Source organism: Capsaspora owczarzaki (assembly GCF_000151315.2).
Source record: "Capsaspora owczarzaki ATCC 30864 unplaced genomic scaffold supercont2.8, whole genome shotgun sequence".
Classification (NCBI taxonomy): domain Eukaryota; class Filasterea; order Ministeriida; family Capsasporidae; genus Capsaspora; species Capsaspora owczarzaki.
Window position 1 is genome coordinate 1,228,038 of NW_011887299.1, and position 12,985 is coordinate 1,241,022.

The window sequence follows — 12,985 nt, forward strand, 5'->3', positions numbered from 1 at the left end:
ATGAAAATGCAGATAGAAGAAGAGAAACCAAGACCTAAAACCCGCTACACTGCGGTACTCTGACACGACGCAGGGATGGGAAAAGTTGCGGTTCTGGAGAGTTCTGCAGGTCGAGGGTTTCAAATGTAAAGCATCTTACACTGTGCAGCTCCCTGAACTATGATGGAACATGGGTGTTATGATCTGCGGTGGAAACGTCCACCATGCAGTTACCCGGAACCCAGAACAAAGCGCAAACACTGAACGTTGAACTGCCAGCACATGCAACTCGTCACATCTTCATTGCTGGCAGTGGACGCGAAACGAAGGGGCAATGCGTGAAGAATTTGTACAACACCGAAATCGACGCGCATCCCAAAAACAACCCAGAAACACATCAACCACGAAAAAGCAAACGAGAACAATCAGACAACAACCCAGAATATCAGACATTGTCTCATGAGAGTGCAGAATGAAGTATACAACAGGAAAAAGAAGAGAGAGGCATACGACCCAAAATCAACCCGAAAACTCGAAAATCGGTCTCATTGAAGGCTGAAAGGCAACGGCAATACGGGCGTAAACGCCATCGGAGGTGGGGTTGCGAGGCTCTGAGGGGTCACAGACTCGGCTGGAGTGGCGCAGAACGAGGGAGGCGTGGACCACTTGCGTTTGCTTGCAGACACTGGTGGAGCTCCGCTGCCCAGCTGGGCCACCTCGTCATACGCATTGAATCCAGTGTTCATCAACGCCTTGTAGTCGACGGACTTGCGGTTGCGGCGACCCTTGCCATCGGTGCTTTCCTCGGCTGGTGTGGCCGGGTCAACTGCGCTGCCGTTTGCCGGCGCGCCCCATCCATGCGTTTGAACAAGCTTGATCTGCAGCACAAGAACAATGTCAGATTCGCACAGCCAGCAAAGCCGCAGCCAACCAACCGAAACAGACTCTGGTGGTCATACCATTTCACGACGAGCCCGTTCCAGCGCAGTGGATTCATCGAGAATATCCTCACGCTTGACCGTCTTGCGGAAGCCGTCATCGAATATCAGGCTGTATGTGACGACGGTATGTTGCTTGGCGCAGTTGAGCAGCTCGCGCGTCGCTTTGACGCGGCAGTTTGGTGCGCCCGTTGGCCAGACCTGCCATTCCAACAAAGAGAAGGTTGGCAAGAAGATGAGCGGATGTTAGATTGCTTTCAACAATAAGAACAGCCCCCCAATACTGACCGAATAAGCAGGATCCGAGCGCAGCGTGTCCATGTCCACAAACTCGACATCCTCTTCACTGATGCCATTCACCAGTTGACCGTCACGGCTGCGGAAAGTGGTTGTGCCGCCAGCTGAAACACTCTCAACCACGGCCTTGTAAAAGTCGTTCGCTTGCCATCGCGCCCATACGACTTGCCCTTGGGTGAAGGCGACCGTTTGCGAAGAAGTCAACGAGGAGACCTGCATCAAGAAACAACAGCAACAAACATAGAAATCAGAACAAATTCTCATCCACAGATTCAACGCTTGCAGCTGCAGGGCAGAGACGCACCTTGTACGGATTGTGGCGCTCGCAGAAAGCCTCAAACCGCTCAGAATCAAAGGCCATGGCAATTCCGTGCCGTTGCGCGCAGGTGACATGGAAGGCGGTGCTGCACTTTCCACGCTCGCACTGGATGCACGCACCTTTGGTCCCTCGCTTGGCAGGCAGTTGGAATCCCAGTCGCCTCGCCGCATCCGACGACGACGACGACGACGACGACGACTGACGACAGTAGGTGCATTTTAGCCCAAGCCGAGAACTTGGAACGTAGATCAAACCGCCGACCATGTCGAGCTTGGTGGGATCCAAAAAGTACATTTCCGAGACGCCAAATGCGCAAGCAACGTGGCACCAGGAGTTGTTCTCGGCAGGCTTGTAGGCGTCACCCACACAGGGGCACAGAATGCACTTTGGGTGGGAAGCACGGACCTTGCAGCGATCGCATGCCCAATGCGCGAGGTCTGCAACATCATCAACGGTGACACCGTAGCAGTCGGCGTGAACAGTCACGTGGCAGTACTGGCAGCGGACCATGCGCATGTCGCGAGGAACAGGAACGGCTGATGTCTCCTCCATCAGTTGCTCTTCATTGGCGGGTGGCGGGGAGGGCTCGGCGGGGTCGGAGGATGCAGGAGTGGCCTCGATGGAGGAAGCGCGGGGAGGCGCATCGCTATTGTTGGGGATTGCAGCGTGCGAGTGCTCTGCAGCGGCGACAGGAATCTCGCCATTGGAGGCAGAGGTTGCGCCGTTTGTTTGAGTGTGGATCGCATCGTGTGAAGCAGGTACTTCTTCCATCTTGACCGCAACAAGGCCATTCGTGGAGGGCGCGGCGATCGCCTCCAGGCTGGTACTCGTGCCGGGTGCTGGTGCTCGAGACAACTCGCTATTCGGGGACAGCGGCAGAATGGTTGTATCGATCATCAGCGGGGCAATGAACGTGTGCTGCAAATCCAATGGCAGGTCCAACGCCGACACATCTGTCGATTCCATGAGCCGGCCGACATCATTGCCAGACGGGTCGCCACTCTCCATGTTTGCGAGCAAATCGCCAAACATGGATGGGTGTGGAAGAGGTTGCTCGCCGCGGGGGCTTGGCTGCATGGGATTGGATGCAAAGCTGTTGTTGGTCTGAACGCTGAGGCTTTGGAAGAATGAGGGAGTCTTGCGCTGCTGCTCTGTCATCGGATTGACCTGATGCGGAGGTAGTAATTGGTGCTGTTGTTGTTGGTGTTGGAGCTGTTGTTGGTGTTGGAGCTGTTGTTGCTGCTGTTGCTGTTGTTGCTGCTGTTGTGCTTGCTGCCGTTTCTGATTTTGCTGCTGAGGTTGAGAAACGGCCTTCTGCACAAAGTTGGCATAGGGCGAGGCGGGAGCTGCACACGCTGGAACAAGGTCACCTTTGATGCGGCAGACACTGCAAATGTTCTTGCGGCAGACTTGGAAATTGTACTCGACCTCGTCGACGGAGAGCCAGCCGAAGGTTCGCGCTTGGGATTTAGGGAATGGAATGGAGGCCGTGTCATCCGTGCCCTCGCTGTCGTCGCCATCATCGTCGTCCGAGTCATCTTCGTCGTCGTCTTCTTCTTCTTCTTCTTCCTCTTCGTCGTCGCCATCGTGGTCATAAAGCCGAATGTGGTCGCCGTTGCCAAGCAAGTCCAGGGGAAGCTGAGGCGTGGACTGAACAGCCACCGCGGAGGATCCAGGCTGGACGCTGCCCAGGGCAACAGGATTGACATGATGAGAACTACGACCGCGGGAGGACTGCCAGGCTCGGTCAGGACAATCGCGCCGAATTTGCCGACGCAACTTTCGCAGCTGGCTTCTCCGGAGTGTGACTTCAGCCTCTGTCGATAACCGGCTGGGCTTTGGAAACAGGGCTACGGCGGGAGCGCCCGCGTTCAGAAAGACGCGATAGTCATCGTACGTAAAGACCTGGCCAGTGACGAGCACAACAGAGCTGCCAGGCTTGACCAACGGCGATATCTTTCGCCCTCGAGTGTCTCGCACGGGTCCTGCTCCTCCGACGACTCCTGCAAGCTCTCCAGATTGCGGATGGCTGAGGGCAGGTCGCTTGCGAGGCTTTTCCGAGATTGAGGCCATCGCGCGCTTTTGGGTAGGCACAGGAGCCGCAGAGTTGAAAGGGAACATCATTCCGTGCATGCCAGCAAACTGTTGTGCGGTCATATGCATACCATGCTGTTGTGGATACTGGGTAAATTGTTGAAAGTATTGCGGATACGGATGCTGCGGAGTGGGAAACTGCTGATATTGTTGTTGTTGTTGTTGTTGCTGCTGTTGTTGTTGCTGCTGTTGTTGTTGCTGTTGCTGCTGATGTTGCTGCACGGCAAGCGCCAAAGCTTCCTTCTCTCGCTTCTCTTGCAGTCTGGCCCACAATTCAGGGCGATACCGTTCGATAAAGTAGTCCATGTTAATCCGGACGGCGTCGGGAGTGCAGTTGCACAACTTTGCGTTGACCCCAAAGTCAATCCAGCGGTCGGAGGCAAAGTTGGTCGACTCGGCGCAGTTAAAGCCGTGGTTAAACCCGGCGTGGTAGGCGTACGGAAAGGTGACCATGAACTCGCCTTCCTCGTGCACAACCGAGTGGAAGGGAATCGAAAACTTTTGCAGCACCGTCGGCGAGAGCATGGCCATTTTGTGCCGCAAAAACTGGGGGCAGGCTTTGGCGTCGTCGCCGAAAAACCCTGCAGCGAGACGCTCCAGCCGCTGGCCGTGCTTTGGTGGGATGCAATACCACGTCTTGGGCGCGCCGGCGTGAATGTAATTGATCGAGTACAAATCCATGTCCTCGACATGCCAGCCAAACGTTGCGCGCCACATCCCAATGTACATGTACGGCGTGTTGACGCCCAGAATTTCAACTCCCTGGTTTGTTTGGAGCTCGTTCAAGACCGTTTTGAGTTTGGCCACGTTCCAGGTCGTGCATGCGTCGTCAAAAAACGAGCCGGGAATGTCGGCGCCGTAGATTGGCGGGTTGATGTTGATGCCGCGCCAATACGCGCGCTCGAGCTCCTGGTGCGACTTGGAGCTCGGCGGGCAAAACCTCTTCGAGTTGGCCAGCTCGCGATAGTCGCGCAGCGAGAGTTTCGGCCGCTCGAAATTCACAAGCGTGTAGCAGCCGTTCTGGCCTCGGAATGTTTGCTTGATTGGCGTCGAAATATTGAACGCATCAAAGTCGTATGGCGTTTGTCTTGCCTTCCAGCCGGGTGGCGGGATGATCTGAGAAAATGAAAATTGTGCGAAAAGGCAAACGAGTGAGTTTGAAATCTTTTTGAGGAAATCGATACCAAAATTGAGTGTGAATGTGCCATTGACATGTTTTCTCCTCGAATGGAATCGATGGGAGATTGTTCAACAACAAGGGAGAGAAGGCAAAAACGAGTGGGCGCTGCATTGGAGGTTGAACACAATCTCCAATTCCGCCCTTGTGCCGCCCCCCCCCCCCGCCTCAGTCGCCACTCAAACCAAACGCATTCAGCGTCGTCCAGTCCACGGATGGCTGTTGAGCTTTGTGATGCGAGTGAGGCGGCCCTCGTCTGCCACTATGTCGTTCGCTGTATCAGCGAGTCCAACTTCAACCTCGACCACCTCCTCGGCCTCGTCCCACTCCCCGCCTGCGAAATGCAACGACCCTTCTGAATGAGACTGGCTGGGGCCTCATGGACTGAGAGTGAGCAGCTCTCCAACGTTGTTATTCTGCACACCCCTGAGCGGCTGAGCCAAAAGGTCAAAACCCAGCGCGCTACCAACCTTGGCCAGGCCGATGTCAGCGGCGCCGTGCTGCTCCATGTACGCAATGTAGCCGTTAAAGTCGGCGAACTGTTCCGCGGTGGGTCGGAAGATGGGCACTCCGCCCGTTGAGTACGAGTCAGCCATTCTGATATCCGCAATGGTCGCCTCAGTCAAACAGTCAAAGTCGAGATTTTTCCAAGTTTTTATGGTTGCAGCATGTAATAGAAATAGAAGAGTGGCATATCTTGTAACTGTATGTACAGTAGTAATACGTTCAACGACATCCACATCCACATCCGCGAGATAGCGTTTCAATGCAATTTCAATGACAGACGATGTTTGCTACTCTTTCTTTTTGCTCGCTCAGAGTGACGCAAAAAATGTCGGACAATCATAGTCACAATAATAGCAGCAGCGTTGCGAGTGAGGGCGACGGCGCTGTGCTTTCGGCCGACCCGTTGATTCACCCGACCGCTGGCAAGACGTGCATATGCGCCCGACGAGCAAGCCGAGCAAAGCGAAAGCGAAAGCAGCAGCAGCAGCAGCACTCGGCGAGCACACTGAGAGTCACAGCAACAACAACAACGATGATAGTGATGACGGACACGGCCATAGCCACAAGCACAGCAGCAAGAAGAGCAAGAAGAAGAAGAGCGACAAGGACAAGGACGAGCAGCATGGACACGGGCACAGCCATCATCATCATCATCATGAGGCTGTGAACGACAGCAGTAGTGCTCACGGGCATAGTCACGACCACGATGGCCTCGGTGGTGCTGGTGCTGGTGCTGGTGCTGGGAGCGACCCGCATCTCCACTCGTACAGCTCAAGCGCGCTCGAGCGGGTCAAGTGCGACGTCGAGGCCAAAGCGCGGCCGCCGTCGACAACGCCCAGCACGCTGGCGTACACCAAAGCAACGGGTGGCAACCATATTGGCATCAACGCAGGCCCCGACGGCAACGGCGGTGGTGATGACCGCGATGATGACCCGTCCACAGCGCTGCTCGGAGCGCAACGGGCCGGCGGCGCTCAGTCGGCCTCCCAGCGCGAGGCTCAGGTCGCAAAACGCAAGCTGCTCATTGCTGCTGGCCTGTGCGCCTTCTTCATGGTCGGCGAAGTCGTCGGTAAGCTCAGCACGAACGCTACTTCTCGCTGCAGATAAAATCCAAAAAAAAAAAAAAAAAAAAAGCGGGAAAAGCGAAAAGCTGGCCGTTCTGTTACGCTGTTCCATTGGACGAGACACGATGAGGGTGTGGGTGTACATGTTCCTCATTTGACATGGGTGGGAAAACCGCAGAAAATCAACTCCGAAATGAATGGTTGAATTTGTGGGAAATGGATGGTCAAATTCGGAGGTGGACTCTCTGAGAAAGTTTGAGCTTTTTTTCGGTATCAATTTTGATTGTGCTTCGTTTTTTGGCCGATTCAACGTGAACGCCGACTGACTTTTCAATGTGCGCCTCACACTCGTTTGATTTGCAGGCGGTGCAATTTCGGGAAGTCTCGCCATCATGACAGACGCGGCTCACATGCTGTCGGATTTCGCGGGATTTATGATCAGCCTGTTCGCCCTGTGGCTTGCCCAACGGAAGGCCACCGATACGTTTTCCTTTGGCTTCCATCGAGCAGGTTTGTGTTTGCGTGTTGTTCATCATCAGAAGAGGTGGAGATGGGGCTGACTTTTCTTTGTTGGCAGAAATTATCGGTGCCATTGTTTCCGTGCTGCTGATCTGGGCCCTCACTGGCGTGCTTGTCTACGAGGCCGTGTTGCGCGTCATTGATACGCCCGAGGTTGACGGCGAGATCATGTTCATCACTGCCCTCTGCGGGCTGGCCGTTAACATTCTGTAAAAGCGACATTTTCGTTTTTGAGTTTGTCTGCAGACGTTCCTTGTCCTGGTAACTCACTGCTCCAACTACCCCTTTTGTTCTCGCAGAATGGGTCTGACCTTGCACCAAGGGCATGGCCACTCGCATGGCGGTGGTGGTGCGCATGTGGCGCCGGTCGACGCCGAGAAAGGGTCTGGCGGCAGCGAAGCCCATGGTCACTCTCACAACATTAACGTTCGCGCAGCATACATTCATGTCCTGGGCGACTTGATCCAATCTATCGGCGTCTTGATTGCCTCCATCATGATCTGGGTCAACCCCGATCTCAAGCTGGCCGATCCCATTTGCACGTTTGTGTTTTCGGTGCTGGTTCTTTTCACCACAGTTGGCATTCTGCGCGACTCTGTTCATGTCTTGATGGAAGGTACAGCCATAGACAATGCGACAGCCCCCAAAAGATTTTGCGTTTGTTTGTTTTGAGTTGGGTGGACGACTCACGAGCTCGTTAAACTGACTGCGTGCAACAGGTGTTCCCAAGGGCATTGATTACAAGCACATCAAGAACTCGATCGAGGCGATTGCAGGCGTCGAGCGCGCTCACGATTTGCACATCTGGTCGCTCACAGTTGGCAAGCCGGCGATCGCCGTGCATGTCTCCATCAACGGACCGCGCTGGGCCAGCCGAGCGGCATGCGATACGTGCACCACACCACCGCCGCTGGATCCCCACGAGCTGCTTCTCAACATTCAAAACGTCCTGTGCGGGCGCTACGGCATCCACCACACCACCGTCCAGATCGAAGATCTCAGCAAAGAGCAGCCTGCCCACTGCACCTACGATGCAGCACAAACCGACGAGATTTGCAATCATCACTGACGACGATTGGTTGAATGTATTCTTCCGTTTCTGGTTTGAAAAGAAAAAAAAATAAATGAGTTGGATGAAGAATCAAAACAAAAGCTTCCTCAAGCTCGCTCATCGTTTAACGATCGAAAAGAGATTGTATGAACGCACTGCACACTCAGCAATCGACCGAGGTAGAAGCGGCCTTCTCGTCGGCCGATCGCAGTGCTTGTGTTTTTTGAATGAACGCCTTTGACTGATAAGCGGATAAGCGAGTTTTCGGAAATTCCCCATTTCTTTTGTGGTTACACACAATTTCACCATTTGGAAGTTTGTATTTGATTCAGTCGCTCATTCTTTTTTTAAAAAACAATCACATCAATACAAACTCACAGATCACAATGTCCGCAACACAAGCAAAGCGGACTGTTGCGCTGATTGGCGGCGAGTTTTCAGGCGGTCAAGTAAGGCGAGCAAAACGAAAGAAAAGAGCGCCTTGTGTTTTTGCAAACGAGAGACTCGCTGTTTTGAGCGTTTGAGTGCTGGAGTGCTGGAATTGGTGATGCTCGAGTTGAAGCGCAGTCTGGTTGGAGTGGAGGCGGAGTGAGGGGGGGGGGCGGTCGAGCAGTGAGACGAGAACGAGTGACTGCATGTGTGTATCTGCGTCTCCTTCCTCCTCTGTGTTTTGTCCCCGCGCTTCTCTCCGCTCTTCCTTCTGCCAGCGTGCCAATGAGTGCGTATCGAGTGGCTTCGTCACGTGACCTTCATCCGTCTGTCAGATCAACAGCGAAATGCAACGAAAAAGCCATTCAACAAAAGCCATCCATTCAAAAAAAAGGCCAAAATAGCTAATCGGTCACGGCTTTTTATTCAAACACAATCATCATTTCTTACTCGTTCAATTGGACGATCGAAGCACGAAACACAAACACAAACACAAACACATGAACGTGTGGCGTTCGATGTGCATCGCTTGATAGCAAGTTGTCAGTTTCAGTGGTGGAGCGTGAATGGAGTCGGAAATTCACATTCGTCTGAGAAACGCAGCTGAGCTCAGCTAGAACACGATTGCGCACCCATCTCACCCTGATTCTCAATCACTGCTCTCACTTGACTGCTGCTTGAAATTTGCTTAGCCAAAGGGCGGCGTCGAGCGTGCGCCAAAGATGATGCGCCAGGCCAAGATTGTCGATCAGGTCAAGGCTCTTGGTGAGTTGTTACGCTCATTGTTTGCTTTGTTTGTATTGTCTGAGACGAGCAGAAACAGTGTGTCAAAAAGAGTGTCACTTTGAAATATGCTCAAGCTGAGAAAACCAGATTTTTGTTTCTCACTCGTTTTCCCCGTTTTCCTGACTCACCTCTTCGTCCCCGACTCTGCACACACACAGGCTACGAGGTCAACGACTGCGGAGACCATGCATTCCCGTCGCCCGATGCTGCCAACTCGAGCGCCGATCCGCCGGCAGGCATCGTCAAAAACCCGCGCACAGTTGGCAACGCGTGCAAGCAGATTTACGACATTGTTCAAGCAGCCGTCAAGCGAGACGAGATTGTCTACACGATTGGCGGCGATCACAGCCTTGGCTTGGCGACGGTCGGTGGGCACGCTGCCTCACGCCCCAACCTGTGCTGCATCTGGGTAAAAAGAGTTGTTTTTCTTTGGATGCAACGAATTTTTGGCGATATTGGGACGCTACGCTCATGTTCACGATGTGCTCATTACCCTTTTTTGGCTGTTAGGTCGACGCGCATGCCGATATCAACACTGCGGAAACGACTGGCAGCGGCAACATGCACGGCATGCCCGTGTCCATCCTGCTCGGCCTGCAAAAGCCGCAAGACATTCCCGGCTTTGAGTGGTTCAACCCCGTCATGACCACTGCCGACATTGTCTACATTGGCCTGCGTGATCTGGACGAGGGCGAGCGGTATGTCTCCAGAAGTAGATTGGAGCAAAGTCTTTGCATGCACTCGTTCTCACTCCCGTTGACTTTTTGTTTTAGCTCCATCATCCGCAAGTTTGGCATGAAGGCATTCACCATGCATCACGTCGACAAGTATGGCATTGGTCAGGTAAGCAGCAGCGCAGCACAGTCAGCAAACCAGTGACAGCCTGAACTGAGACGGCATTTGTTCTTTTCAGGTCGTCCAAATGGCGCTTGATCACGTCAACCCCAAGCGAGACCGTCCGATTCATCTGAGCTTTGATGTCGATGCTTTGGATCCCGCGGTGTGTATTGCTTTTCGTGTGTGCGTTTGGATTGATTGTTCTCACCTGATCTCAAACTGTTGTTGTTTGTCTCAGATCGCACCTTCCACCGGAACCACCGTGCGAGGCGGCCTCACCTTCCGCGAGGGCCACTACATTTGCGAGGCAGTGTACGAGACTGGTCTGCTTCGTGGCTTGGACATTATGGAAGTCAATCCGGCGCTTGGCAACGACAAGGAGGTTGCCGATACGATCGCGATTGGCTGCTCGTTGACGCGCTGCGCTCTCGGCGAGACCTTGCTATAAACATGGGCAAAAGCGAGGTCCAGCACCACAGTGGTTTGAGGTTGATCCCGCGGGGCACAAACAGCTACTGTTCATGTAGATTGCCGAGCAAGGCAACAGGAACAATTGGCACCAGCAACTTGTCCCAAAAAAACAAAAACCTGTCGTGCTGCGATTGATGTCTTTGTCTCTCAATGAATTATTGCTAGAAATCTCAACACTTTCGAAAGATGAGCGTCTCAGAATTATCTCAGAGAACGGAACAGTCCTTTTTTTTTTAATCTTTTTTTATTAAATTCAATAATGGTGAAGGAGACTCACTACTACGAGGTCCTTGGCGTCCAGCCCACCGCGACCGACGACGAGCTCAAGAAGGCTTACAGGAAACTCGCCCTCAAGTACCACCCCGACAAGAACCCGGATGCCGGCGAGAAGGTACACATCCCCCGCATCCCCACATTTCATATCGAAGCAAGCCACAGCCAAAGCACGAGGAGGCCGATGATGCTGTTTTCTTTTTTTTTTTTTTTTTTTTTTATTGAAAGTCTTGGCTTCTTTATTTGGACCTTCCTTGCATTGCGTGCTCGGCTCGGCCTGCAATCTGTGCTTGACTTTGTTCTGTATAGCGTCTATCAAACGAGGGATGCTCTCAGCTTTGGCAGACCAGTGACGCGGAACACAGCCAACAGCGCGTGGACTGATGGAAGACGATCGGTTTTTTTTTTTTTTTTTCATGCAATGCACTCGTCAAGCGTTCCCTGTTCGTTTTGACGCCCGCTCTCTCCTTCGATTCCTATTCTTCTTCTTCTTCTTCTTTTCTTAGTATTCTTTGTTCAAACAATGCTCGCTTCTTTGCTTTCTCTGCAACAACCAAAACCCAATCGTCACTGTCGTCAGCGTTTCCATCCTTTTTTTTTTTTCCTTTGTTCCTTCTCGAAGCTTCTTTTTGTGTTCTTTCTCCGTTTTGTCTTTCTCTCTCTTTCCGACTTTCTCCGTCTTCCGTTTGTCTTTTTATTGATTCGTCGTCTTTCTTCTTTCTTTCCGTTTGTTTGCGTTTCCATCGCGTTGGAAAGTGAAGCAAAATTGGAGCCAAAACTTGGAACCACAGTGAACAAAAAAAAAGACACATGGAAACGAACTGAACCACGCTCTTCTCTCTCTCTATGATGATAGAACCTTGTCGACAACCCTTCCCCTCCTCATCCTCACCCTCAGTTCAAGGAACTCAGCCACGCATACGAAGTCCTGTCCGACTCGAAGAAGCGCGAAATCTACGACCGGTATGGCGAGCAGGGCATCAAGGAAGGCGGCGGCGGTGGCGGCGGCGGCTTCCACTCGGCCGAGGACGTCTTTGCCTCGTTTTTCGGCGGCGGTATGGGCGGCATGTTTGGCGGCGGCGGCGGCGGCCGCGGCAGCGCCCAGCGCGAGCGACGAGGGCGCGACATGGTGCACCCGCTCAAGGTCTCGCTCGAGGACTTGTACAAGGGCAAGGTCAGCAAGCTCGCGCTGAGCAAGGACGTCAACTGCTCGGCTTGCAACGGTCTCGGCGGTAAGGCTGGCTCGGTCCAGTCCTGCCGGTCCTGCAACGGCAACGGTGTGAAGGTGACGCTCCGTCAGATCGGCCCCGGCATGGTCCAGCAGATGCAATCAGCGTGCGGCGACTGCAAGGGCGCTGGCGAGACCATCCCAGACAAGGATCGCTGCAAGCAGTGCTCTGGCAACAAGACGGTCAAGGAGCGTAAGGTGTTGGAGGTGCACGTCGACAAGGGCATGCGCACAAACCAAAAGATTACCTTCACTGGCGAGGGCGACCAGTCTCCCGGCGTCACGCCCGGCGATGTTGTGATTGTGATTGACCAGAAGGAGCACGCCACGTTCAAGCGCGACGGCGACGACCTCATCATGCTCATGCAAATCCAGCTGGTCGAGGCCCTGTGCGGCTTTAAGCGAGTGGTCAAGCACCTCGACGATCGCGAGGTGCTCGTCATCTCCAAGCCTGGTCAGGTCATTGAGGATTCGATGGTTAAGATGATCCCCAACGAGGGCATGCCGCACTACAAGAACCCCTTCGAGAAGGGCAACCTCTTTATCAAGTTCTCCGTCCAGTTCCCCGCTGACGGCTTTGCCACCCCCGAGCAACTCGCCCAGCTCGAGACCATCTTGCCCGCTCGCCCCAAGCTGCCTGCGTACGACCCCGCAAACGTCGAGGATGCTGAGCTCCAGCCTTTCGATCCCGCCAAATACGAGGGTCGCAAGCAGAGCTCGCGAAGCGCCTACGAGGAAGACGACGATGACCACCACGGCCACGGCGGACACGGCGGCGGCGTCCAATGTAATCAACAGTAAAAAACAAACCAAAAAATTGCACCCGTCTTGGCCTTCTTTTTTTGCTTTCGCGGGGCGATTGAACGTTTCGGTTTTGTTTCGTTCGATTTTCGTTCAACTGTTGTGTACATTGTTTTGTTTTGCGTCCGTTCTTTCCTTGTCGCTGTTTTTTTGAATTCATTGTTGAAAAAAAAATAATATCACAAGACATTACAACCAAACTGAACACGAGAAAC

General features: G+C 53.5%; 4 protein-coding genes across 4 annotated transcripts; 3 read left to right on the plus strand and 1 right to left on the minus strand.

Moving 5' to 3' along the window:
- Positions 1-363: 363 nt before the first annotated feature.
- Positions 364-5,479, minus strand: CAOG_05314 (JMJD2B protein). The gene is made up of 5 exons (XM_004346949.2): positions 5,275-5,479; positions 1,519-4,743; positions 1,206-1,427; positions 939-1,118; positions 364-857 (listed from the first exon to the last, which is right to left on the minus strand). The coding sequence occupies exons 1-5, from the start codon at positions 5,398-5,400 to the stop codon at positions 525-527; spliced, it is 4,086 nt and encodes a 1,361-aa protein (XP_004346999.1). The 5' UTR covers positions 5,401-5,479; the 3' UTR covers positions 364-524.
- Positions 5,480-5,616: 137 nt separating this feature from the next.
- Positions 5,617-8,046, plus strand: CAOG_05315 (cation efflux family protein). Its single transcript, XM_004346950.2, has 5 exons — positions 5,617-6,380; positions 6,739-6,885; positions 6,953-7,103; positions 7,194-7,510; positions 7,614-8,046. Exons 1-5 carry the CDS (start codon positions 5,747-5,749, stop codon positions 7,961-7,963), a joined length of 1,599 nt encoding a protein of 532 aa, XP_004347000.1. The 5' UTR covers positions 5,617-5,746; the 3' UTR covers positions 7,964-8,046.
- Positions 8,047-8,240: 194 nt separating this feature from the next.
- On the plus strand, positions 8,241-10,641 carry CAOG_05316 (arginase). The gene is made up of 7 exons (XM_004346951.2): positions 8,241-8,394; positions 9,067-9,139; positions 9,319-9,569; positions 9,671-9,858; positions 9,934-10,003; positions 10,074-10,160; positions 10,236-10,641. Exons 1-7 carry the CDS (start codon positions 8,332-8,334, stop codon positions 10,443-10,445), a joined length of 942 nt encoding a protein of 313 aa, XP_004347001.1. The 5' UTR covers positions 8,241-8,331; the 3' UTR covers positions 10,446-10,641.
- A 48-nt stretch (positions 10,642-10,689) lies between these two features.
- CAOG_05317 (mDj3) lies at positions 10,690-12,981 on the plus strand. The gene is made up of 2 exons (XM_004346952.2): positions 10,690-10,859; positions 11,640-12,981. The coding sequence occupies exons 1-2, from the start codon at positions 10,728-10,730 to the stop codon at positions 12,768-12,770; spliced, it is 1,263 nt and encodes a 420-aa protein (XP_004347002.2). The 5' UTR covers positions 10,690-10,727; the 3' UTR covers positions 12,771-12,981.
- Positions 12,982-12,985: the final 4 nt, after the last annotated feature.